Source organism: Epinephelus fuscoguttatus, linkage group LG8 (assembly GCF_011397635.1).
Source record: "Epinephelus fuscoguttatus linkage group LG8, E.fuscoguttatus.final_Chr_v1".
NCBI lineage: Eukaryota > Metazoa > Chordata > Actinopteri > Perciformes > Serranidae > Epinephelus > Epinephelus fuscoguttatus.
The window spans coordinates 8,890,849-8,915,391 of NC_064759.1; the positions used below are offsets into that span (position 1 = coordinate 8,890,849).

At 42.9% G+C, this 24,543-nt stretch overlaps 2 protein-coding genes across 10 annotated transcripts in view; one reads left to right on the top strand and one right to left on the bottom strand.

The window, feature by feature from the left end:
• Window positions 1-17,198, bottom strand: part of rgl2 (ral guanine nucleotide dissociation stimulator-like 2) — a 48,160-nt gene extending 30,962 nt beyond the window's left edge. For 2 of the 4 annotated variants that reach the window (XM_049583100.1, XM_049583099.1), the window contains exon 1: window positions 82-278. In XM_049583100.1, coding sequence (XP_049439057.1) covers window positions 82-177 — 96 coding nt within the window. In that variant the 5' untranslated portion in view covers window positions 178-278. Of the gene's footprint in view, window positions 1-81; window positions 279-12,039; window positions 12,211-16,910 lie in introns of those variants that run through there. The other 2 variants (XM_049583096.1, XM_049583098.1) reach the window with 2 other exon arrangements.
• A 4,766-nt stretch (window positions 17,199-21,964) lies between these two features.
• Window positions 21,965-24,543, top strand: part of phf1 (PHD finger protein 1) — a 28,451-nt gene continuing 25,872 nt past the window's right edge. For 2 of the 6 annotated variants that reach the window (XM_049584307.1, XM_049584308.1), the window contains exon 1: window positions 21,996-22,039. In XM_049584307.1, the coding sequence (XP_049440264.1) occupies window positions 22,023-22,039 (17 nt within the window). In that variant the 5' untranslated portion in view covers window positions 21,996-22,022. Of the gene's footprint in view, window positions 22,040-22,907; window positions 23,087-23,762; window positions 24,485-24,543 lie in introns of those variants that run through there. The other 4 variants (XM_049584310.1, XM_049584311.1, XM_049584312.1 and 1 more) reach the window with 4 other exon arrangements.

Consider the following 24,543-nt stretch of genomic DNA (forward strand, 5'->3'; position numbering starts at 1 on the left):
ACACATATCTGCATGTAATTCTATCTTAAATCACCCCAAGCACACACTCACAAGAAGGGAAAAAAGTGTCACACAAGTTACCTTTCCCTCTGCAAGTCCAGACAGGTAGCAATCCCTGAGCTTCCTGGAAATCTTCAGGATGAAGGTACAAAAAGGTTTTTCTCCATTTTCTCTCATCTGTCGCTCCCTTTTACTCTCTCTGCCTCTCCTTCTATACTGGACCGCCAGCTATCTCACTGTCAGTTGACCTAGATCTGTGTGTTTAAGTCTTTACCGTTTGCCTCTCAACGTCTTGTGGCACTACAACACAAAGACACACCTGGAGCAGGAGCTAAGTCCGGCCCCCGCAAGCCTGCATCACCTGGGCACACCCATTACACACACACACACACACACACACACACACACCAACAACAAACACAGAGATAGGGAAACGTTGGTGTTGATAGCGCAATCCTCATTTTCAGTGAGTCGGTTTTACATTGACAGACTGCTCACACAAACGCAGATCCTCATCAATAGATACATGTATGGGTACTTGCCTGCACACACACACACACACACACACACACACACACACACACACACACACACACACACACACTGAGGGACAAAGCCCTGAAGCTATTTCCAGAACAATACCCCCTCTCTTTCAATCGCTCCCCTCCGCTCTCCTGCTCTCTTTGTCTCTCTAGATGACCTTCCCGTACAGATAAACCAGTTTGACTGAGTATCCTGTTTAATACAACACTGCAGCAAAACAGCTGAGACGACCGCCATCTGATATCAGGTAGAAGCTGGACAGCCTTCATACTGTTTTTTAATCAAACGCCTGGCATGCTGTTTGAGCAGTGAGAGGTCTGTAGTCTTGTAATGAGAGGTAATAAATGTTCACACAGCAACTGAACCAGGAAGCACGCTGTGTTTATTTAAAGGGCTAATGACATCGCAGAGTGAGGCTGTGTTAACTAGGTGAAGACTTCCACAGCTGTGAGTGTGGGTGTGTGTGTGTGTGTGGAGGGCAGTGAGCTTATTACTGTGTCAGCTAACATAACAACATAGCATGAGGCCGACACAGACCAACATAAGCTTTGGCATTCATTTGGAATGAAGTTTCTGACGTCTGCCATGCTACTGTAAGTCCAATATTCATTCTCCTCTGAGTCATGTTTTTGTCTCCACCAACTCCTTGGCTACTAAATGCGCCATTATGTTCGCCAGCAAGTTGCTGGTTTACCGGAGCATCTAAAACAGGGGTTGAAAGACGCAAATATTCTGGGTGGAGCTGAAAGGAAGTGCAGAATCGGGTGATAATTCTCTGATAAAAAAAAATATGGACTAGTGCAGCTTTAAGTACACAGAGAAAACAATTTTCTCCTCAAGTCAGGTCCAGATAAACAGATTAATACTGCACAATCTGACCTCACATGCTGACAGAAAAAAGGAAATGTGCAAAATATGTGCAAAAAATAATCTATATAACATGCAAAAAAAACCCCACAATCAGTAAAGTGTTATTCAAAGCACCACAGGAGAGTGGTAGTTAGTGGTGTCATAAATCTGTAATGGCCATTAGTCATCCTAGAAAGCCAGACTAAACACAAAGTAAACTGTATTTACTCTGACTCAAAACACTGGCAGTCTGGCATCACCTATCATTAGGTCCTGCAGTACATACAGAAACTCTTTGACACAATCCACAATTTTAACTTAACACTTTACTTTGGTGACAGGAGAAAACACTGAAAATGTATGTCTGTAGTGCTCCAATTTTTATATAATACGTCTAAGTCTAAATCTTCTTAAATCATATCTCAGACAAGAAGAGACACAAAGATCTTCGTAACCAAAGGTGTCAAACTCATTTTAGTTCCTTGGTCAAATACAGCCAAGTCATATCTCAAGTGGGCCGGACCAGTGAAACCATTGCATAACCTTTAAATAACAACACCTCTAAATGTTTCCTCTTCTTTGTTAAGAAGTGTGAAAAGAAGTAGAGTCCGAAAACGACGATGAACAGGCTGAGATGTATTTTTTTCCACAGTCAGTCACTCACATGTGCATTTCTCCATACATTTCCACTCCTGTGTAGCAATGCTGGCATCACCACACCAAACTAAAGTGGAAGCTATTGAAGCAGGCGACGTCATCCCCTGCCTTACAAACCATTTATGCATCAAGAGTTTTGGCAGTGCCTGAGCAATAGGCTTCCAGCAATAGTGTTTTAAGACAGAAGTAGGATACAGATTCTTTTTAGATTCTTGGGGCGGCAGTAGCTCAGACCATAGAGACTTGGCTTGAGAACCAGAGGGTCATCGTTTCAAGTCCCCGTCCACACCGAATATGGAGTATGAGCTATTAGCCTAGAGGTGCCAGTTCGCCTCCTGGGCACTGCTGACATGCTCTTGAACAAGGCACCAAATACTCAACTGCTTGGGGCAGCTGCCTCACTCTGACATCTCTCCATGGAATGCATGCAACAATATTTTGCACAATGCTCAATGTCTTTAAATATGACCACAATAAGTATTCATTGTTTTTTCAGACAGCTGTATCCTGGTCAGGCTGGAAAAGCCTTTGAAGCAGCATTGTACACGACTACACACTGTTAAACTTACTCCAGGAACTTGGCACCTTCTAGCCTTTGTAAGTACATCATGATTAGGTGTGCATAGTCATCCAGTGGGCCCGCTTTGGCACCCTTTGACAGGCTGGTTCTGGTTGTGTGCCGTATGTTTGACACCACTGCTCTCAACCAACATTTGTCACAGTGCGTCAGGATGAGATAGTGCAGATCATGCAGCAATAAGAGAATAGATAATGATCGCACTAAAGCCTAGTTCACATTACATGATTTTCACCGCAATTTTGACGTCGCAGAGGATCTTGAGGGCCACCTTGGGTCGGAGGTGAGTCAGCAGATAGTTTGATAGAAATGTGAGGAGGACAAGCCGCAGGGTTGTCAGGTCCGCTTATTAGCTGCGACTTTGGGCTTGTTTTTTTGTAAAGTCACTTACAAATATTGGTTGTCGTGGGTTGCATTTTTTTGGGCTTGTTTCTAAAGTGGAGTTGCTTATTTACGCTTGCTCTCTAAAACGTCACCTTTCTCTATATATATCTGTCACTTCTTTTGGGCTTGTTTCCATAGCCCTGGTTGCTTGTTTCTCTCCCAAGATCTGGCAACACTGACAAGCCGGCAAGCAACAACAACAATGGCAGCGTACACAGGATCACGGGGAGCGCGTTGTGTTTGGACCCAGGCCCTGGAGGCAGATCTGATTCAACAATGGGAAGAATATTCATGCCTTTACCATGTGTCGTCTCCAAGTTAAAAAATGTAGTTTGGTGATGTCACCGCGTTATCTGGGGCTCTGTCGGCGAGGGCTCAGTGAAGAAATCTTGTGGTGTGCACACACAGGTAGTTACGCAGTTGGCGAGACTCCCGATGACAGAAACACACATCGCCAGGTATGAACACTCAAAAGATTACGATAGTCTCTGCAACGCAAAATCGGGGTGAAAATCGTGTAATGTGAACTAGCTTCTCGTGGCAACCTCCGGAGGTAAAAAATGAAGCCAACACAGAAGTGCCACAAGCTGCAGTTCTTTAAATGTCCACTTGAGGCTGGCTCCAGAAGCCGGTCAATCCCCAGAGACGCCCATGTTAAATGCCCAATCTCACAGCAGAAATAAACACGTTTACAGACGGTGCAAAAAACAGTTGTGGTCTCTACAGCTGATTTCCCCGTTCATTCAAATATTAAGGCTTAAAGTCGCACATAATTAAGGGCGGGCTGCTTTTAGTGACAGGCTGTCTGCTGAAATGTCATCAGCTTTTCAGTCAGATCCACCCCTCTCTCCTCACAGCCAAATATGGTCACTTCTGGCAAAAGAAATGATACAAACCAATGGGTGACGTCTCAGTAGCAATGCCCATTATTTTTAGTCTATGAACAGAACAAATAAAACTTGATTCAGAACCTTTCCATGTTTCTAACTCTGCTGTGTGTGTTATCGATTCGTGTGCAGGCAGTTTGCAGTATGATTAATGCAGCTAACAAGTCTCACCGAGATCAAAAGAAGTGTAAATGAGACTTTAAATATAGCTTGTTTATGTATAATATAGCATCACTCCCCCCTCAAGGCACAGTCTTAGTGCTCACTTATAAAAGAACGAAAGTGATTAAAGCTCTCACTGATCACTTGTCTGGCCTGTGTGAACCTGTGGGCCTTTATCATAGACACAAAGAAAACTAGCCCTTTACCGAGTTTCTTTATTCCACGCAGAGCTGGGATATTGAGATACTCCAGATAAAAGTATATTCGGTGGAGTGTGGATTGAGTTTGCCTTCTGAAACCAGGCTGAATCTGGGTCAGAGGAACCAGCCTTTTCCTGTGGAGGAACTTTTCAAAGCATAATAGATGTGTGTAATTTAGAGTTCAGCTGCCTCATAGGCTTTTGGATAAGCATCATGATTATAGGCCACTGCGGTGGGTGGCATGAGGCGGTTCTGGCGGGTCCAAAAAAAGGACACTGCAGCTGTTATTTTGTTATTTTAAGGTTTAATCAAAACCAGCATTTATTTTTACCATATGTCCCATTGTTGTTGCCATATGTTGCCACTTTGTTTATGTTCTTTTGAAAGCGGGGATCTTCTCTCGCTGCCCTGAGCTCTCCTTTCTCTTAACGTCCCCCCACCCCCCAGCTTCGCGCAGGAAGTACATAATAAGTGGAGACAAACACAGGAAGCAGGATGGCTGTCGTGTTGTGAAGCTATTTTTCTTCCCCTCTCCTTCCATCACAGGCCGAGGCTACGTCAACCTCCTCTCTTGGACAACTACATCAGTTATTGGACGGCACCAGAACAGCAGCGGGCAGGAAGCCAACTCTCCATTTTCTTCACCCCCCTGGTCTCAAAAACAACCAGCTCCAACCTTTTTCCTTAAATAAATCCATAAAGCTGGGCTTCCGCTTTGCCAAAGCGCTTTGAACAAATACACACACCGCTGCCGTCCTTATTTACAACTCTAAACAAGTCTTTCCACTGAATTGGGGGGGGGGGGGTCATAAATACATCTTCTGAAGCTTTTTTTAAAAAAGATAACCATTGTTTTTTAGAGTAGTCCACAACCCAGACCCCTTCCTTCCTATCTTTCTCTTTGCTCCTCTTCTCACGCTTTCATCTATGTATCCCTTGGTGCCCGTTATCTGCTCTCTTTCAAGTAAAACTCTGTGGCATTCAGGTCAAAGCTGTTCTACTCCCCTTAAAGGGGAAAAAAAAATCTTCCCTGGGATGCTATTACGCTGTTAGATATCATCAGTCTGTGATGTTCTGCAAGTTAATTTGAAGGGAATACTCTTCAGTGTGCAAACTTTAATCTGGCTCCTCTAATTCTACTTCAGTGAGCAGGGATGGGTATCATTAGGATTTTATTGATACAGATGTCCATTCTAATACTGCTTATCGAGACAGATTCTTATCATTATACTTATTGATACTACTCCCCATAATTTGGCACAAAAAAGTAGGGTAAGAGGTAACATTAACAGATGTGAAAATTTCAACAGTTATTTTCTAATTACTTTTTAGCCTATATAAAATGAGGGAAGAGCAGTTGCTACAAACAGGCACTGTGGCCCGAGGCAGTGTGGGTCGTCCAGTAATAGGATCAGCAGTTCGATCCCTGGCTCCTCCACGCTGCATGTTGAAATATCCCTGGGCAAGATTCTGAACCCCAAATTGCTGTGACTGTGAATGAATGTTAATTCATTCTTAATGCTGCTTCACTACCAGAAGCTAAGCTTAGACAATATTACAAATTACCAAAGAACAATAGTCACTGAGCTTCTCAGAAGCTAAAGCCCCTTTAACACTGACAGATTTTCGGCGAATGTTGGGCCATTTTGCCGGCAAGCTGTGAGTGTTTAGACACACAGGCCTCTAGTTTCGCAGACCGGGCGAGGCGGAGGCACATCTCACCTGCGCTTCGCCAACTGGGTGTGGCCAGGCGGATTTTGCAAGTTTGGCACACCGTGCACGCTGGCGCAGCTACTCGTCTTTCCCACCTCCGTCCCTCCTACCTGCGCAAGTCGGAAAGAGGAAGGAGAGAAGGCGTGGAGTGGGTTTTACACACATCACACCAATCAAATGAGCCCCTCTCCTCGCCCTTAAATGCGCCGTGCAAAGGCGTAATGAGAGTTTACTCAATTCGCCATGGCAGAAGAGAGCAGCAGCGTCAGACGGCCAAACTTCTCCCAGGAGGAAACTGATGTTTTGGTCCGGGCAGTGTCCGAATATATGGAACTGCGAGCAGACCTCCACGGGCTGATGACGCAAAGGTAGCCTAGGAGGAGGTCACCACAATTGTAAATCAGTGTTGCGTTTCTCTCGTGCGCGCGCTCTCTCTCTTTCTCTCTCGCAGTCTCACTCTGTTTCTTTTCTTTTGACTTTTCTAAGATGACAGATGCTGAATATATACTCCCTATCTGATGCTGTGGCTGTTTGTAGTTGGCTGAGAGGGATGTGAACTCCCTCAACTCAGTTGCACTGAATAGTGTTTTTTTGGGTATTTATTGCATCGTTAATGTGCCTGATATTCTGGAAACCTGCCTGTGAGGTTTTAGTGACGTGTGCGCACTGTCCGCCGGTCAGCCAAACTTCCACTTACACCGGCTGCGCTCCGCCTACGCTGACAATAGACCTGGCTTTTAGCGCACCTTTGGCGAAGCCTTTTGGCACGAAACTGTCGCTGCGGCAAGCTGGATCTGTCAACACCTCCCCCGCAGCACCACCACACCCATCTCAGCGCACCTTGGTCTGCCAAACTACCAAACCGAGCGCGCCTTGGGTTGCGCTGCTTGAAACTAGCTCTGCGTGGGGTTCGCCACCCTGCGCTGCGCCAGGAAACTAGAGCCCACAGAGCCGGATTGGCGAGTTGATCCGAGGTGCCCAATTTTCCGCCTTGTAGGGTAGTCATATTGGCAGAACCTTTTTGGTTTAAAAAGAACGAGGCGCCCTTCCGCAATGGGAGGGGCTGTTGATGACGCTGCACGTGCGAGCCACTGGCGGTGGATAAACAGGAAACAGCTGATAGCAGGAATGAGCAGCTTGTAGCAAGAGGGAAACGCAAACCTGACAGACACTGTAAAGATGAGCAACTGGGGAGACAAGGAATTGCGCGCCCTCCTTGTCCTCGCAAACGAAGAGGCCATTAACCGTCAGATGACAGGGATGGTGAAGGACGGGCCAACTTATGAGAGAATTGCCAAAGGACTGACCAGCCGCAGCTTCCCTCCCATGTCACTGTTTACGTCACACACTGAGCTACACGTTTTGTTACTTGTTAACGCCCCCCATTGCTCCGAAAATGGCACATTCTGTATGAACAAAAGTAGGCAGGCAGCATTTTGCTGCACTGATTGGGCTTTCCTGCAAATTTGCACAATTCCTATTTGCACAATTCCTATAAAAGGCCTCAACAGAAATAGATAACAAAGAAAATAACTTGAAAATGTGTTTAAATAGGCCTCACGGTTCCGGTGGTTTCCATCAGTTCCTGTCAGAAATCATTTTATGGGTATGTACAGTAGCTAGCTAGCTAGCCAAAGTATGTGAACACCCAATTATTACATGTTATTGCAAAACCATAGTCACAAATTTGCTGTTATAACTAGGCTGCCCCTTTAAAGTCGGACATTCGTCTCTGGATTTGGCTGCAGAGTGAGCGCTCTTGACTTTCACACCACCCTTTGGAACAGACGGCTGTAGACGTGATGCAGCTGCTGCATCTTTCCACAGCAAGGCTCTGAAATAACATCATCTCCTCTCTTCTGCTTGGATGTGGTGAATTCACAGCTCACAGTTACTTAATACAACATAGTCTCTGGCTTTTGTTTGAATCTAGTGTCAGCAAAAAATGTTGCACATTTCCGACCGGTCGTTGGCACCATTAGCTTGTTTCCTATATTACGTTATTGCCTCTGTCACACTGAACATCCAGCTGAGCCCCGGTCAGACTTAAAAACTTTTACGGGGAAAAATATTTGTATTAAAGAGCTGAATATGATTTGATTGACATAATTCTGAGCCCTTGTTGCAGCCATTTCCACCAGATATTGGAGCTTGGCTGCAGGGATTTGCACCTATTCAAACACAACATTAGCATCACTGATGTTGGGCGATAAAGTCTGGCTCAGAGCACCATTATACTCTCACAGAACTGCTTGTAGGATGGTCGAATAGCTTCAGAGACCTCCTACCGCCTCACACCTTTTCGATGTCACAGTCGAGGGGGCTTCGATATCTGTGACTTCCTATAACGGACAATTCAACATTCACACCCACTTCACAGAGATAAAAAAGGATTCAGGGTTTGAATTTTTCTTTCTAGCTCTCTCAACACAGTCAGACAGCACGTCGTATGTGCGAGATATTTTCTGACACAGCCTGGCCCTCACAGTTGGTGTTTCAGCTCATCGCAAAGGGGTTGGACGGGGTTGAGGTCAGGACTCTGTGCAGGCCAGTCAAGTTCCTCCACATAAAAATGGGCAAACCATTTCTGTATTGACCTGGTTTTGTGCACAGAAGCATTTTCACTTCACTGAACTGTTGCCACAAAGCTGGAAGCAAACACACAAACTAAATGTTCACTGTATGCTGTCATATGAAGATTTACCTTCATTTGAAATCAAGGGTACGAATGCAAACAGCTCCAGACAAACAGGAAACTAAAGTATGTGTAAACACATCAAAAAATTTCCTCTTCCCTCCTTGTGAAGACCACATCCGTGAATCATTCAAATGGACTCTTTTTTTATGAAATGTGATCCCACTCAAGTGAAACATTTTATAACAGCTGGGCTTCTTATTCAAAAAGCCTTGTCACTGTATTTGCATTCAGCTCTATTGAGGCTACCTTCAGTACAGAAACATGATGCTGCCTTCTTTGTGTTGAATTTCTTGCTGTGTAATTGCTGTGTAGTATCTGTTATCTGTATTAACCATACATGTTTCAAGCTTGATTTTCACCTCAATCGATGAAACCGAACCTGAACACACACTTTCTTTCTTTCACCTCGAAGCTTCATTGTTCACTCGAGGTTTTCACTTCATGCATTCTGACTCACACATCCAAGTTTCCCTCATTAAAGAATCAGCAAGTGGCCGTATTGGATTCCACTCGACAGACTGTCCTTGGAGACGGCCTATGATACTGGATACTGTTTATGGGGAGAGCAGGTGTACAGCACATCGACCAGCCAAACCACCACATACATTATTTACTGCGAGCTGCCGCCATGTGACACAGGCACGGAGGAAGTCTGCTCATTCGGAAACAGAGTCAGTGCAACTTCTTTTTTTAGCAGCCAGGAGTTTCTTGAGGCCCAGTTTGAAGTAAAACCAGAAAGCCATGTTTAGGTCAAGTGTGGCTGTGGCAAGAGTTGGTCAGTAGGTCATCATGACTGAGGGGAAACGTTGTGTTTCCTATATAGCTATTGTTGTGGTTTTTAAGTTTTCTACCACATGACAAGAAACCCTCTGCTGTCGAACGTTCTCTGAAAGGCCTCAAAATAAAAGTCACAAGTTCAGCTCAACGAACCCCATTATCAAGTCACTAAACATTAACAGAGGTGAAAGATCATGGGAAACTCACCTCTGCCATGAACCTTTTCACTTCCTCAGTGTTAGTTCAACTTAAGTCCATATAACAGATGTTATCCTGGAGTCAGTGCATGTCAGTAACAAACTGCATACAAAGACACATATTTTTATGCATAAGAGTGCAGAAAAAATGTCTTCAAAATACAATAAAATTAAAATAAAGACTAAAAGACTGAGTCTGCAGCCATGCTAGCTGCTCTGTGAGATACAGTAGTGCTTTGAGGTATTTGCTAACATCAACATACTAACATGCTTACACTAACCAAGTCATTGTATTGCAAGTCACAAGTTAGTCTCAAGTCTTTGCACTCAAGTCCCAAATGAAGACAGGCAAGTCTCAAGTCCTAACCTTTGAGTTTAGTGTTCTAAGCAAGTCATAATGTGCTCTTCACCGAATGTAATGCCATTTTAACAACAAGAGTTAGAAAATTAATCAACAAAAATCCTCAATGTTTTGTTAAAGTTTGTTAAAACAAGTGCTATTGGGGCGTCGGTGTCTTAGTGGTAGAGCAGGCGCCCCATGTACAAGGCTGTTGCCGCAGTGGCCCAGGTTCGAGTCCAGCCTGTGGCCCTTTGCTGCGTGTCTCTCTCTCTCTCCCCCTTTCACACTTAACTGTCCTGTCCATTAAAGGCAAAAAATGCCCAAAAAAATATCTTAAAAAAAAAAAAACTGTGCTAAAAGTGCTATTGAACTGTATGCACGTTCCTAGCATGTAGCACTACTTACCAGTACCACAACAGAATACATTTTGTATATTTCTCTCCTGTCTTAATATATTCAACTCCTATCACGTTATAAAAATGTTGAGAACTTTCACTTCTCCAGTTCCCTAATTTGAAAGATTCTCACTTATCTCTCCCTTAATGCAAAAAGGTTCGGTGCAATAAGCTACGACTTCACCTTCACCTTTTCGGTCAGCTTAACTTGCTTTGGTTTGTCACTGTTTCAGAAAGTAATGATTTATCATTGTTATTATTTTTATTACTATTATTAATATTTCTTTTTTACTTGTATATATTTGCTGTGAGTTAGAAAATGATCAGAATAAACTATACTACTACTACTACTACTACTGCTTTAGCTCCAGAGCCACATGCAGCTCTTTATCCCCTCTCCAGTGGCTCCCTGTGGCTTTCACAAAAAAAAAAAGGAAATTAATAGCAATAATAATGAAATTAATAATTAATAATCTACTTAACAGTGTGTGGACAGATTTGTTTGGATTCATCGCTAATGCAAAGTTAAAGTACCAGATTATTATTACTATTTGTAATGTTTATAGGCTGATTAAGACTTAATAGGCTGTGTTAGTGATATTTGAGTAGGGCTCAAATATGTTTTGCTGCTCCAGACAGATTCTTTATCTTTTGTATAAAATGTGCTATATAAATAAAGTTAATACTATTATTTTCTGTAAGACTAGTGTTCCTCTGAAATCATACTGTATGTTGTTGCATGTTTTATGTGAATTGATTCATGGCTCAGTTTTTAAACAACATACTTATGAAACTTTGGGCTTTGGGTATGAAGTCAAAAGCCTCAAGGCTAAGTGAAGTCACAAGTCGAGTGCTTTAGTCGAGTCTTTAGATTTTACAGTTGAGTTTTCAAATTTGTAACTCGAGTCCAAATCATGTGACTTGAGTCCCGTACCTCTGCACAATGACAAGATGTTGATGCTGAGCAGGAATAGTCAAATGTAAACCATGTTCACCGCCTGAGTTTAGCTTGTTAGCGTGCTAACATTTGCTAATTAGCACTAAAGACAAAGACAGATGAAGCTGATGGGGATGCCATTAAATTTGCAGATATCTGGTCTGAGGGAGTTTTAGGTGAGTCAGAATTTTGCGATGATGTTGGCACTACAGGAATGTATTGAGTTTATTGAGTTTATAGAAAAATATCAGCATTTGGGTTGCCTTGGGGGAAGAGCACTAAACACACACACACACACACACACACACACACACACACACACACCATCTTCATTTCCCCCCCCTGTCTCAATCACACTGACGTTATGCCCTGAGGGTTTTCTGAAAGCCAGCCGACCGCATCTGCTGTTTATTCAACAAACTGGTTGGCGAGCTCAGCTTGTGTGGTTTCACAGAGGACCATCCTAATTACTGTTAGCTGTGACGGCCAGGACAGTCATGACAAATAAAAAGTTCTCCTAATCCCCTCTCAGCTCCGTCACATTACATTATTGTGTGAACAGAGGGAAAAACTAATAAAGTGGGTAGTAGGAGATTGTCAGCACTCAAACACCACGACGGGCTCCACAGAACAAAGCTGTGAGAAATCATCTCACTCTCTGTAACACACTCCAGTGACAAAATGATGGATGTGTTTCATTGAGGCAAAAGGAAAAACACTCACCTGTGAAGTTTCCAATTCATCGCAGCTGCTCCCCCTCCTCGATTGGTTGCTCGGGGTGCTGCTGTCAGGTGTTAAGGGCCGGTAGCCAATGAGAGGCACTTCGCTTGACTCCACCCCCGGCAGGTCACAGCCACCTGTTCGCATGTTACGGGGGAGCATGGTGCCGGGCAGCTGCCACAGACAGGAAAGATATAAGATGAGAAGTGTGTAATGGTCTCTTAGGCAGTTGTTCAAGTAAAAATCTTGAGAGTCTGTTGGGACAAAATAAGTGACAGCATGAATTAGTGCTCAAAATAATACAAAGTAACATCTGAAGCCTATTATACATTATATATATATCCTTATAAACCACTCTATGGAGTACTCACAAAGACCAAGAGAGCACTGGCTCCCTGCATGCAAAATAATTAATATTAAAATACTGCTGAATTTTTATAACTCTCTGAATGGCTTAAGGCCAAAACCTATGTCTGTACTGTACATTACGAACTGTCCACACCTCTCAAATTATCTGGGTCAGGTCTGCTTCTGTCCTCAGGGTCAAAACTAAACATAGAGAAGCTCAGGTTCTATCCACCACATATCTGCCACAAACATCTGCTCCAACTTTCTGTTCTTTAATTTGAAGCTTAAGACTTTTCTATCTGTCACTACCTTTTACTAAATTAACTTTAAATGAACTATTCACTCATATCTGACACAGCAATGCATTTCTCATTTCTCTGTTAACTGTTTCATTCAAGTATACCTCATATTTATCTTAAAGTTGCTTATTAGAATTTGCAATTTATGTCTTTTTATATCACCTCATGTTCATTGTATATTTTGTCTTAAAGGGACAGGCTCACAATTTTCCAGGTCTGTATTAAGGCAGTAATTAGGTGCCCATATGAACACTGAAACAGGTCTTTCTTGTTATAATCATTCCTCCAGTTCATCATGGCAATTAAAAGATCCCTCTCCAATTTGCTTTCAATGTAAGTGACAGGGACAAAATCCACAGTCCTCATTCTGTGTAATAAAACTTTATCTGAAGCTGATACGCTAAGCTTTAATATCCATTTATGTCTCATGCATAGCACTTTAAATTGCCTTGTTGTTGAAAGGTACTATACAAATAAAGTTTCCTTTCCTTAGTGGACAGGTTTCTAAACTTTGACACGTAGGTAGATTAAAGATGGATTGACTGAACTTTTTATGATCACATAACAGTCTAATTAGGGCAAAAAAAGGCTTGGGGCGACATCGAGGTATTAAAGGGCCACTGTGTAAAATGGGTTGAAAACCGCTGAAAACAGTGACATCAGTGGTCAAATTCTAGATTGCAGGGCTCACTCGCTCACCCCTCCCGTCGGGTAAATGACGGTGGCCTCGTAGGGACAAAAAACCTTGCGCAGACACAAGTTTTTCAGGAGTAGGTCTATCTAGCGACGAGGTTAATATTTATTTAGAAATCTAAACCATGTTATGATATTGTAATGAATCCCTCACGAGCAGGAGACCAGAGGAGCGTTCGGGGAAAAGGCCAGTTTATTTCAGCACTTCAAAAACTCCGGTAACACTCCAGGGGGTAAAGACTCCGTCCCAAACTCTGACTCACACACTCCATACACACATTCTCGTTTACAATACCAAGCGGGTACCCCCCTCTCTGCTCCACCAATCTGCAGCCCGCACACTGACTGACAGCATAGCCTGTAAACAGAGCTCAGCTGTTTATTTAGCCTAGCCATATCTCCGGACTATAGTAGCTGCAATGGACAACTTTGAACACAATTTTGAAGAGTTTCTTGTAGCGGACACAGACCCAGAGCCATACCTGTTTGAGCCAAAGCATACAGATGAGGAACTGCATGTGTTTGATGCTGAGCGGGCGAGAAGAGAGGCTGAATGCACAGAATGGGATTCGGTGCTACTGCTGCCATCGTTGGGGAGATATATCACCAGGAGGAAAAACGCTGCAGAGAGTGCATCACAAGGAGTGAAGTTGCGTCTTCTTTTCCTCGCAGATGACGGTTCGGGTTCATTCTCTCTTGTTGCGTGATAAGTGTGGTCCATTCACAAACTTTATAACTAAAAAAACTTTCCACTACCCTCTGTCGACGAACTACTAACACTCTCTGCTGTTTCCTCCTCCTTCTTCCTTCCTTCCACTGTCTTCGTTGGTTTATTTATACACGCGAAACGCGTTCGCTGGCTGGCTGGATTGTATATATATATATAAAAGCATAATTATAAGGCTACGAAAACCAAACGAATTTTATTTTATAGCGATTATACACTTATATAAACATATTAATGGGTAGAATATTCAGATTCAGATTTGACAATAAACAATGCCAAATATTACACACTGGCCCTTTAAGGTATTTGGGGTACTTGTGATGTTCAATACAATGAAAAATAAAGCTGCTCCTCTTTTTATTAAAGTGATACAGAGATGCTGTATCGAGGTGATGTATTGCAGTGCATAACACATACCACCAGAGGTCAATCTAGACAGATGGTGACTATGGGGATAATGTTACAGGACTGCTAAAAGAAGACCCGCTGATTGGGGGTGTTTCCACATTTAACTTTATCTTGAGATGACAACTACAAAAATGAGTTTATTAGCCACATGATTTTATTCATCAGATCATCTCCATTGGTAGGTGGCCCAGGGGTAGACACAGATCACGCTGAGGGATTACATATCTGAGACTCTGCATGAATGACGCCCCAGAATCAGGTCGAATCAGCTGGCCTGATTCTGGCTGCCAACACTGCCATCTGTAGCCCCTTTTACACTGCCAGATTTTCAGCGAATGTTGGGCCGTTTTGCCGGCCAACTGCGAGCGTTTAGACACACAGAGCCGGATTGGCGAATTGATCCGAGGTGCCCAATTTTCCACATCATAGGGTAGACATATTGGCAGAACCCTTTTAGTTTAAACAGACCGAGGTGGCCTTCCGCAACGGGAGGAGCTGTTGATGACGCTGCACGTGCGACCCACTGGCGGTGGATAAACAGGAAACAGCTGATAGCAGGAATTAGCGAGCAGCTAGTAGCAAGAGGGAAACACAAACCTGACAGACACTGTAAAGATGAGCAACTGGGGAGACAAGGAATTGCGCGCCCTCCTGATGAAGAGGCCATTAATCGTCAGATGTTGGGGACAGTGAAGGACGGGCCGACTTATGAGAGAATCGCCGAAGGACTGACTAGCCGCGGCTTCCCTCCCACGTCCCTGTTTACGTCACATGCTGAGCTACACGCTTTGTTACTTGCTAACGCCCTCCATTGCCCTGAAAAAGTTGCAAGTAGGTAGCCAGCATTTTGCCGCACTCCCCGATTTTGTTTTTATACTGCCAATGCTGAAAGAAGACTGATTGGGCTTTCCTGCGAATTTGTACAACTCCTATCTAAAAAAGGCTACTGGGACATGCTACATTGAATTTTATCGCCAGCAGCTAAGCTTTTTTAGTACACAAATTCCATCATATACCGGACACCCCACTGAAATGTCAAGATGGTATGAAAATATGAAAAAATAGACACGCCTAAACAAAAATACATGACAGTCACTGAGCCCCTGTGTGTAACTAACCAACTATGTATACTCTGAACCTACTGAAGATCAACCACAACAACTTTGACAACTGTAATAGAAACAGTACAGCCACCTCTGTGTACAAATTCAACACATTTTAAGTGAAACTAACACACTACAGTGAGTTAATGGCAGCTTGGAGGCCATTTTGTCGTTAATTTGTTTAACACATTTATCATGCCCCACAGCAGGTCAGGATTTGCATTGCAACCCCTCCTTCCATTTTCCTTTCCCCGCTTTGGTATTTGGATTGCCAGGAAGATAGACATCTAGTAAACAATGTTTCAGGAAGAGAGTTGTAGGAGAGACAGAGAGATGGAGAGGCTGATACAGTATAAGCACTATGGAAATGAGAACTATAGATTCTGACAGTTGTGCTAATAGTGCATTGCATGTAAATAAATGAAGTGTACGATGAAGTTTCTTCTGACTTCCTTGCGAGCATATTGGCAGAATGGCTGTCAGGCAGCTGCTGTAACTGAAAGTCCATCCAATCAATCCCCTAAGGAGCGTGCTGACACTTCAATCCTGGTACAAATTTCCTCTCAAGAACCCCCCGTCAACTCTCACAGCTCTGGATAAGTAAGAGCAGGAGCTAAAAAGCCTCGAGTGTGATATAAAAATGTGTTAGCACTCCCAACTTTCCACTGTGCTTTTGTCTTGGACTCCTGCAGCTCTGTGGCATTTGTGCAACACTTAATCTCTCCTACAGTGACCACTTGTAATTTCACTCGTTGTAATCATGTTTAAGAGTCTAGTTTGCAGTCTGCATGAGAGAGGGAAAGACACATGCAGGCTTGCAGGGGAAACAAGTCATAAACAGTGTGGCTCATGCCCTGACCAACGGCCATGCAGAGGTCTGAATGCCTGCTATTCACTGGCTCTGACCACAGCAAACAGCCCACATATGACTGAGGTGATACTCTACAGTTGTAACTAGGTTACAGTCAAGTCACACCCCATAATGCTCTTTTTTTCTGCTTTATGCCGCCATAGGGTGGTGCTATGGCTATGGTGGTTATGCTCAGTCCTAATGATGGCTTCTGTCACAATGTAGGCTGGCTGATGAGAATAATGCCTGCCAGTGTGAGGGCTGTAAAAGTTTGTGCGAGCTGACACTCCTATTAAAACACACACACACACAGTGACAGCCGGTGACACTTGCTTCCTATTTATGAGTCACTCAATAACATGAAGGCCCCTGGAAATTTAAACAAGTATGCAATAGACTGAAGCAAATAGAGGAAGAGAAATGAGGGAAGCTGTAAATCAACTTACTTATAGCCAAGTGTCATTCGCAGGATGTGCGTTATCCAACTGTGGGGAGCTGGATTCAGGCAGCATTGGGTGACAGCCGGGTGCTGCTGGATCCGTGGCCGGCTCAGCTGAGGAGGGTCGCGCCCATCTGTACCACCGTCACCAACGACAACGACGAGGGAGTCTCCGTCCAACCGCCTCGCCCCCTACCCTCTGTCTCTCCCCTCTATCAGTGTCCCCACACCGCTCGTCGGTCCAGCCTTCAGCAGCTGATAGCGCACTTTAGCCAAGCTGCAAACTCCCTCCGTCTCCTCCTCCTCTCCTCCTCCTCCTCCTCCCCCTCTGTGTCTCTCTGACGTCGCAGTTCCTGTATGTTGTGCGCTCAGCGCTTTGGCAACAGCTCCGTGTCTCTGGGTGGTACACAGTGTGAGGGTATTGTACACCGCACCGGCTTCAATGCACCGCTCCTCCGGGGAAGTGTGACTTCAGGGACTGAATGGGGGAACAATTCCAGCATGGACGCATTTCCGCACGGTTGGCGCGCGCGTACGCACGCACGTAGGGTACACACGCGCGCATTTGTGTTGCCAGTGATGATCTCTAAACCTGTAACCTCTTCACCTCATATAACCTAATCCTGACCCACTATAACCATGAATCCAAAAGCACAGAGGTTAACTTTATAACTTTATTCTAATAAACTTTGTTCCAACTTGTCACCAAACCTTAAATATCTCACAGGCTAACTTTTTATAATCACATAGCAGTCTCATTAGAACAAAAAAGACCTGGGTAGTGTCAAAGTATTGAGGTACCAGGGTATTCACAAATCTTAAAGGTATGATGTTCAATACAATGAAAAATACAGATGCTCCTCCTTTTATTAAAGTGATACAGCGATGCTGTATTGAGGCAATGTATTGTAGTGCACAACGCACGCCACCAGAGGTCAGTCTCTACTGGTGGAAAAAGGCAGCTGAGCTTAGAAAGATGGTGACTATGGGGATAATGTTGCAGGACCACCTTTACCTTGAGATGATGACTACAAAAGCAGCTTGATTTTATTTATCAGGTCAGAGGGGAACGATCCCAGCATGGATGCATTTCCGCACGAGCGGCTCGCACATATGCACGAACTTAGGCTACACGTGCGCACATTGATGGTCCTTAAACCTGTAACCTCTTCACCTCATATAACCATAAATCCCAAAGCACAAATGTTAGCTTGATAACTTTATTCTATTAAACTTTGTTCCAGCTTAATGCCACCAAAACTTAAAATATCTCATAGGCGTAGTTTCAGGAGGAGGACATATATTTCAATAAAATTCTGCCATTCAGTGATGCAGAAAAATCACCAGAAGGCAGGAAATTAAGTGTTTGATGCTCGTATTTTCTGTAATATTTTACATTTGTCTGAAATGGGCCAGTCTGCAAAATTAGTACTTTTACTTTTGGTACTTTGAGTACATTTTTTCCACTTTATTTATCAGTTTTCACATTTAAGAAAACATGTATACAACAATACAGGAAAAAACATTTTTTCTTTTTTTTTCCTCCCTGGGAGCAGTCAGATAAAATCTAGTATGAAATAATAATGCGCCCCCATTTTAAGGGAAACAACAGTAATAGACAGAGTGTGTATGTGTGCCTGTGATTTAGAGTTAAGATTCTACAGCAGATGTTGAGAACCAACAGTACTACAACCTCACAGCTGTTCAAACAGATATGTAATAAAAGGTTGCCATACACTGCTAAGACTGTCCTTATGTCCTCGTAAAGCAAACCTTATCTTTTCTAGCTTCAACAATTGTAGTGTCCCTTTGGCCCAGTCTTTAAAAGGGGGATTGCCTGCTTCGAATTAAGTAACATAAGTCCTCTGGATAAAAGGGTTACATATTAATTAACTTTAATAATAATAAACTTTATTTATATTGCACATTTTATACAAGAAATGCAGCACAAGGTACTTTACAATAAGGGCAGACATAGGACATAAGCATAACCAATACAACTTGACTGAACCTTAGGGAGATGATAGTCTTCACACTGAATACCAAAAATTGCTGTAAGAGGATTTGGATCAATTGTTCTTCCAAGCATTTTGGAACGGGCTTCAAAAATGGAGAACCAGTAAACTGAGAGACCCGGGCAAGACCAGAATGTATGAGCTCGTGCTGCAGGTGAGGGGTACATCTTTAAGGGTACTTTGAGTATATTCTGATGCTACTGCTCATGTTCTTTTCCTTAAATTACATTTTTAATGCAGGATTTTTATTTGTGTGAGAGAATTTCTACACTGTGGTATTGCTTCTTTTGCTTAAGTAAAGATTTGAGTGCTTCCTCCACCGCTGCATAACTTATCCTGGACCTTCATCCATACTCAAGGTATCAAATATTTCTACTTTATGCCACTTTTGTATGCCAATACACTTGAGAACAAAAAAGCACTGTACTTTTTACTCCTCTTATCTGACAGCTTTATCGCAATCACTGGTTACTTTGCAAGACATACTTTATGCACAAAAAAGATGAGCAACATTTTATATCATGTAATGCATTGTTACAGATGTAATTACACAAAATAAAGCTCAAATTAGCAACACCTTGGAATGCCCAGTGACTCAGTAGGTAGGACAATCGCCCCATGCACAAAGGCAGCGTCCTCGCTGCAGCAGCCATGGGTTCGATTCTAGCCCAAGGCCCTTTGCTGCATGTCGTCCCACCTCTCTCTCCCCCTTTCACACTTCAAAAACTATCCTGTCATTGAAGGCAAAAAAGCCCCAAAAATAATCTTTAAAAAATTGCTCCATCTTGACCAAATACAACAGTACATATGCTGCTTTAACAGTAAATGCACCAGTAATAAATAGTATAAAATACCCATTATTTATAATACACTCACATACATTTTTTTGTGCATAACGAGTACTTTTACATACTTGCAAGTGAAATTTTGCATGCAGCATTTTTACTCGTAATAGAGTATTGTCACACTGTGGCACTGGGACTTTTGCTGAAGTAAATAATTTGAATATTTATCCACCCCTCATGTTGTGAATGTTGTAAAACTGTCACCACTCTGTGGCTGTTAGTGCCAAATGCTTTACAACAATGTCAAAACAAAGTGCAGCACCACATAGAGACATTTCTAAATGTCTGAGGCGAGATGCAGAACGAAATGTCCATACATGTTCACACTGTTACGCTCTGAATTATGCTATGGTCATTACAGTCACAGCACAAAAGGAGGGAATGAGAGTGCTGTTAATCTCTTCAGGGGAGCTCCAGAGACTTGGACAATCTATAACCTGAGACAGTGGTTCCCAACTGGTCCAGTCATGGGGTCCAGATTTCTCCTTGGTCATTAGTTCCTGGTCGCACAGTGGGATATATTCAGTGTCATTCTTGTGTTTGGCCATGCCATTGAGCTAGTTTCTCTGTCAAGTAGCTGTTGGTTAGTCACTCATGCTACAGCAGAACACGGCAGGTCTGTTCAGAATTAGTCTGTGACCAACTTCTGGACTGCGACCCACCATTTAGTACAATGTGTAATGTGTATAAAAGTAATGTGAAAAGTTTAAGCAACTGGTTTGTATCTGCACGCAAACACACATTTGTCTCCTTTTAGACAGCTTACTGACAGCAACTGTGTGTGTGTGTGTGTGTGTGTCCGAGTCCCATGACATCTCATGACACTGATCCAAACAGTATCATGCTTACCTCTCCTAACCATCTCTGATTAATTAGCTGATGTTCTTATCAGTGAGGGGCTGACTGTCATTAGACATGTCTCTGTTGTTGCCTACCTCCACTGTTGAAGGATGAACAGAGCCGTCTGCAACCATTAAGTCATCCTGACACACTGATTACCACAGCCATCATGTGACGGTGATGACCAAGTGCATTATGGACAGGAAGCTGAAATGCAGTGATAAGAGCTTTTGACAACACACTCACTGTGTGTGTGTGTCACTGACACAATGTCCTGAAGAGGTACAACTCTCCAGTGTTTCAAGACCAGTGGTGGAAAAGGTACAAGGATCCTACACTTAAAGGGACAGTTCATCCCAAATCAAAAATACATGTTCTTCCTCTTACTTGCGCTACTCATCAGGCTTGATTGTCTGGAGTAGAGGCCAGGTGTAAACATTAATGGCGACCTCTACAACTGAGCTGTAACATTAGCTCAGGTGAGCCAGCAGCTCCTCTCATCTATGAGTAGATGCACGCTTAATTCAGCACAGTGACACTGTTGGCAGCAGTTTGGTTGAAAGAAAATAGTTACGTGGATTTTGAGTAACTTGGTCATGATTTCTAGAAAGGACATTGCTGTTTAGTTTTTCAAATTCACTCTTTTGGCTATTGGAGAGATCGATGGACAGACCTTTAATGTCATTGCACAAATACAAAGAAACTGGTGGCTATCCTTGCTGGGGCAAAAGAAAAAAAAAGAGCATGACAAAGGCAGACATCTCTACGGCTGATATCTCCAACACTTTTTGGGGATTTTGGGGTGAACTGTCCCTTTCAGACAAGGCAAGTTGTAGCACAGTTCACCAACAAGTGAATTTAAACTGCTCTACACAAAACATCAAAAACATCTAGACAAAGTACAAAAAAAACACACCATAAAAGGACATTTAAACACAATTAAAACAGTAATTTAAAAAGCAAGAGAACAGAAAATATAAGCAAACTAAAATAGAAGAGCACAGGGAGAAAAATGCAAGAACAAAAGTCACAGTGCGGTGTTAAAAAATGAATAAATTGAGGACAAAATAAGGAGTGTTGCACTGGGTCAAGGCTCTGTGTAGTTGTAAAAAAAAAAAAAAATCAGGTACTCTTCAATGATGGAGCAAAGAGTGGCTGAGAGATAATTATATTTATTTGCCATTGTACCTATTGTCTTGTCATTAAATATGTTAATTATTTATAGAATACATTTATATCATTTTCATTTGCAATTTCTGTCAATGTGTTATTTTTTTGGTCTAGTAGGGTTTATACCAATATATCATATGACCTGTGTCACGTGACCCTCACATGGGCTCTTCAATTTCACACCTGTTTCCAACGCATTTTACACCCTGGTGAAGACTTGGATGCATTTCCGGACTGCCTGCCTGTACTATGGACTTTTACACTAGGTGAGCTGTCCTGTCGTTTTTTATCTTGAAATGAATAAGTTGATTTTATAAAAGGCAGCAGCAACAAGAAAGTTCTGAAGGCCTCATCAGTAAAAGTAACAATAGGCTACCACAGTGTAAAAAACTCTTAAATTTAAGTCCCACTTTCAAAATGGTACTGAAGTTAAAGCACAAAAGTGCCATTAAAATATAATTAAAGCATCAAAAGTAAAAGAAGTCATTATTAGTGATTTTTATTAGTGATGCATTCATGTGTAAGCATCACTAATGCTGCATTTGGTAAAAGTGGAGCTACTTTAATTACTTCACATACTGCTCTGTAGTTTAATATATATTATTAAATCATAATTTATGAGTTGATTAATATTCTGCATTAATAATCAGAATTTGCAAAGTAGGTCTAACTACTAACTAAAGTTGTCAGATAAATGTTAAAAGTACCATATTGGCTTCTAAAATGTCGAGTATTATAGAATGAAAATACTCAAGTAAAGTAGAAATAATAATAATAATGCATTTTATTTATTGGTGCCTTTCAGAACACTCAAGGACATCTTACAAGGCAGTAAAAAAAGCAATGACAAACAATTCAGTAATATACAGTAAGAGTTAATAAAATGGCCAGACAAAATCATAATTACAAATATTGGGTATAAAATCATCATCATCAATATACAATATACTTCACAATTGTACCAACAGTCATCATATCATATCATATCATATCCCATCATATCATCCTAAACTTCACACTGAACTCACTGACCCTGAACGCCCCTCAGACAGACCGACTGATCGCAGTGCAGCTGTTGTCCTTGTATTTGCGCGCCACCCAGTGGCGACAGCCGGAAATTGGCACTTCACCACTTGTTAATCTGCCAGGGGCCATTTTGAACCGCACGGCGGTGTTACCACACGCTTGACTGGTGTGAGTAATGTGTAAGACATCAATAAACAAGAAAAGACACAAAAACAAACAAACAAAACCTTGGCATGGAGACATGTGCCTGTAGCCAAGACGCGTTACTCCTCCAAAGCAACTTAACTGTGAGTATGATCTACTGTCGATGACGCGTAATTAAGCCTTGTTATAATCTAATAATGCGGCTGAGACTCTCTGAGGGCAGTTTTGGCTTCATGTTTGTTTTAAAGCAGTAAATAGACTTTATATTATTTATTATGCATGTTTAGTTTATGAGTGGATCTCAATTTGTTATGGCTAGACGTCTGTATTGTTTGTGGCAAGTATCTTAAATTGCATGAGTTGGTGTAACCTGAGCCATACTTTGTTTTGTGTGAACAATATTTTCCATAACACGTTAAATTACATGCCGGATGTCTTGTGTGTGAGAGAGGATGACCCTCTGGATGTCACATCTGTCCTGCAGATGTGGAATTTGTCCAGTTTGGAGTTGGCTTGCAGGCTTTTTGCAAAGAGGACTGGACAGGTTATTCGAAATTAAAAAACGTGTAATTGTTTTAATGAAAAATGATGAATCTCTTTTTAAGATTTGATGTCGTGCACATTAATAAGCACATTATGCCTGGGAGTGATATAAAGAAGAGCTCATGTCCAGTCATGTTCCCGTCATGCAAACACTCCATTTAAATTCCTTTAAGTTTGTTAAGACAGAAATCAATAATCAATATTGATGAGTCAAAGTGTTTGGCTCTGCTTGCTCGGGCATCGGAAACTTTTCTCCACGGGTTTCCTAAACTTGGCCGGTCCCTCTTGTTTGAGTCCAATTAATGAGGCGGCTAAACTCATTAATTGGCCACTTAATTGGCCCCTGTCGCTGCGCGCGCTGCTTCCGCTGGCTTTTAGCGCACCGCCATCCCTCCCTCCCGCCGCCAGACATCACAATCCCACCTTGTCACAACGATTTAGGGTCAGTCTCCCAGACGGGAAGGTGCTCTCGCCGTGGACCCCCCCTCCACCTCTGGATCCCCCTCTATCAGTATCTCCCTCCCACTCTATCTCGGTGTTTTATGTCTGCGTCACAACAAGTCTGTCGAGAGCGAGAGGCAGGGATGATGGCGTCTCTGGCGGCTTGATTCCGGTGCTGCTCTGACAAACCCGCCTTAATAGCATCAATAGGTGGTGGCGGAGAGGAGGGGGGGGGTAAGGGGAGCAAAGGCGACGGGAACATGACGAAACGGCATCGTGGAGGACGGACAAACTAGGGCTGAGAGACGGACGGACAGTCAGTCGCCTTTCCCCCCTCCTCCTCCTCCTCCTCCTCGCTGACGGCTTGACTGACACACACAGGCGCTTGGCACAGACAGGGACATACATGCACATCATCCACTTTTTGCAAACACGCAGGCTGCGCATCCGAGCGGGCAGTAATTGGGCAGCGGAGATCCACAGCAGATGAGGGCATTTCATGTCCAGCCTGCCCAGGAATCACTGTGACCCCGACGGAAAGGAGTTCGACTTGACAGGTACCCTCCACCGGCACAGCTTACTGTACAATTTGCCTGATTTCCCTTTGATTCACAAA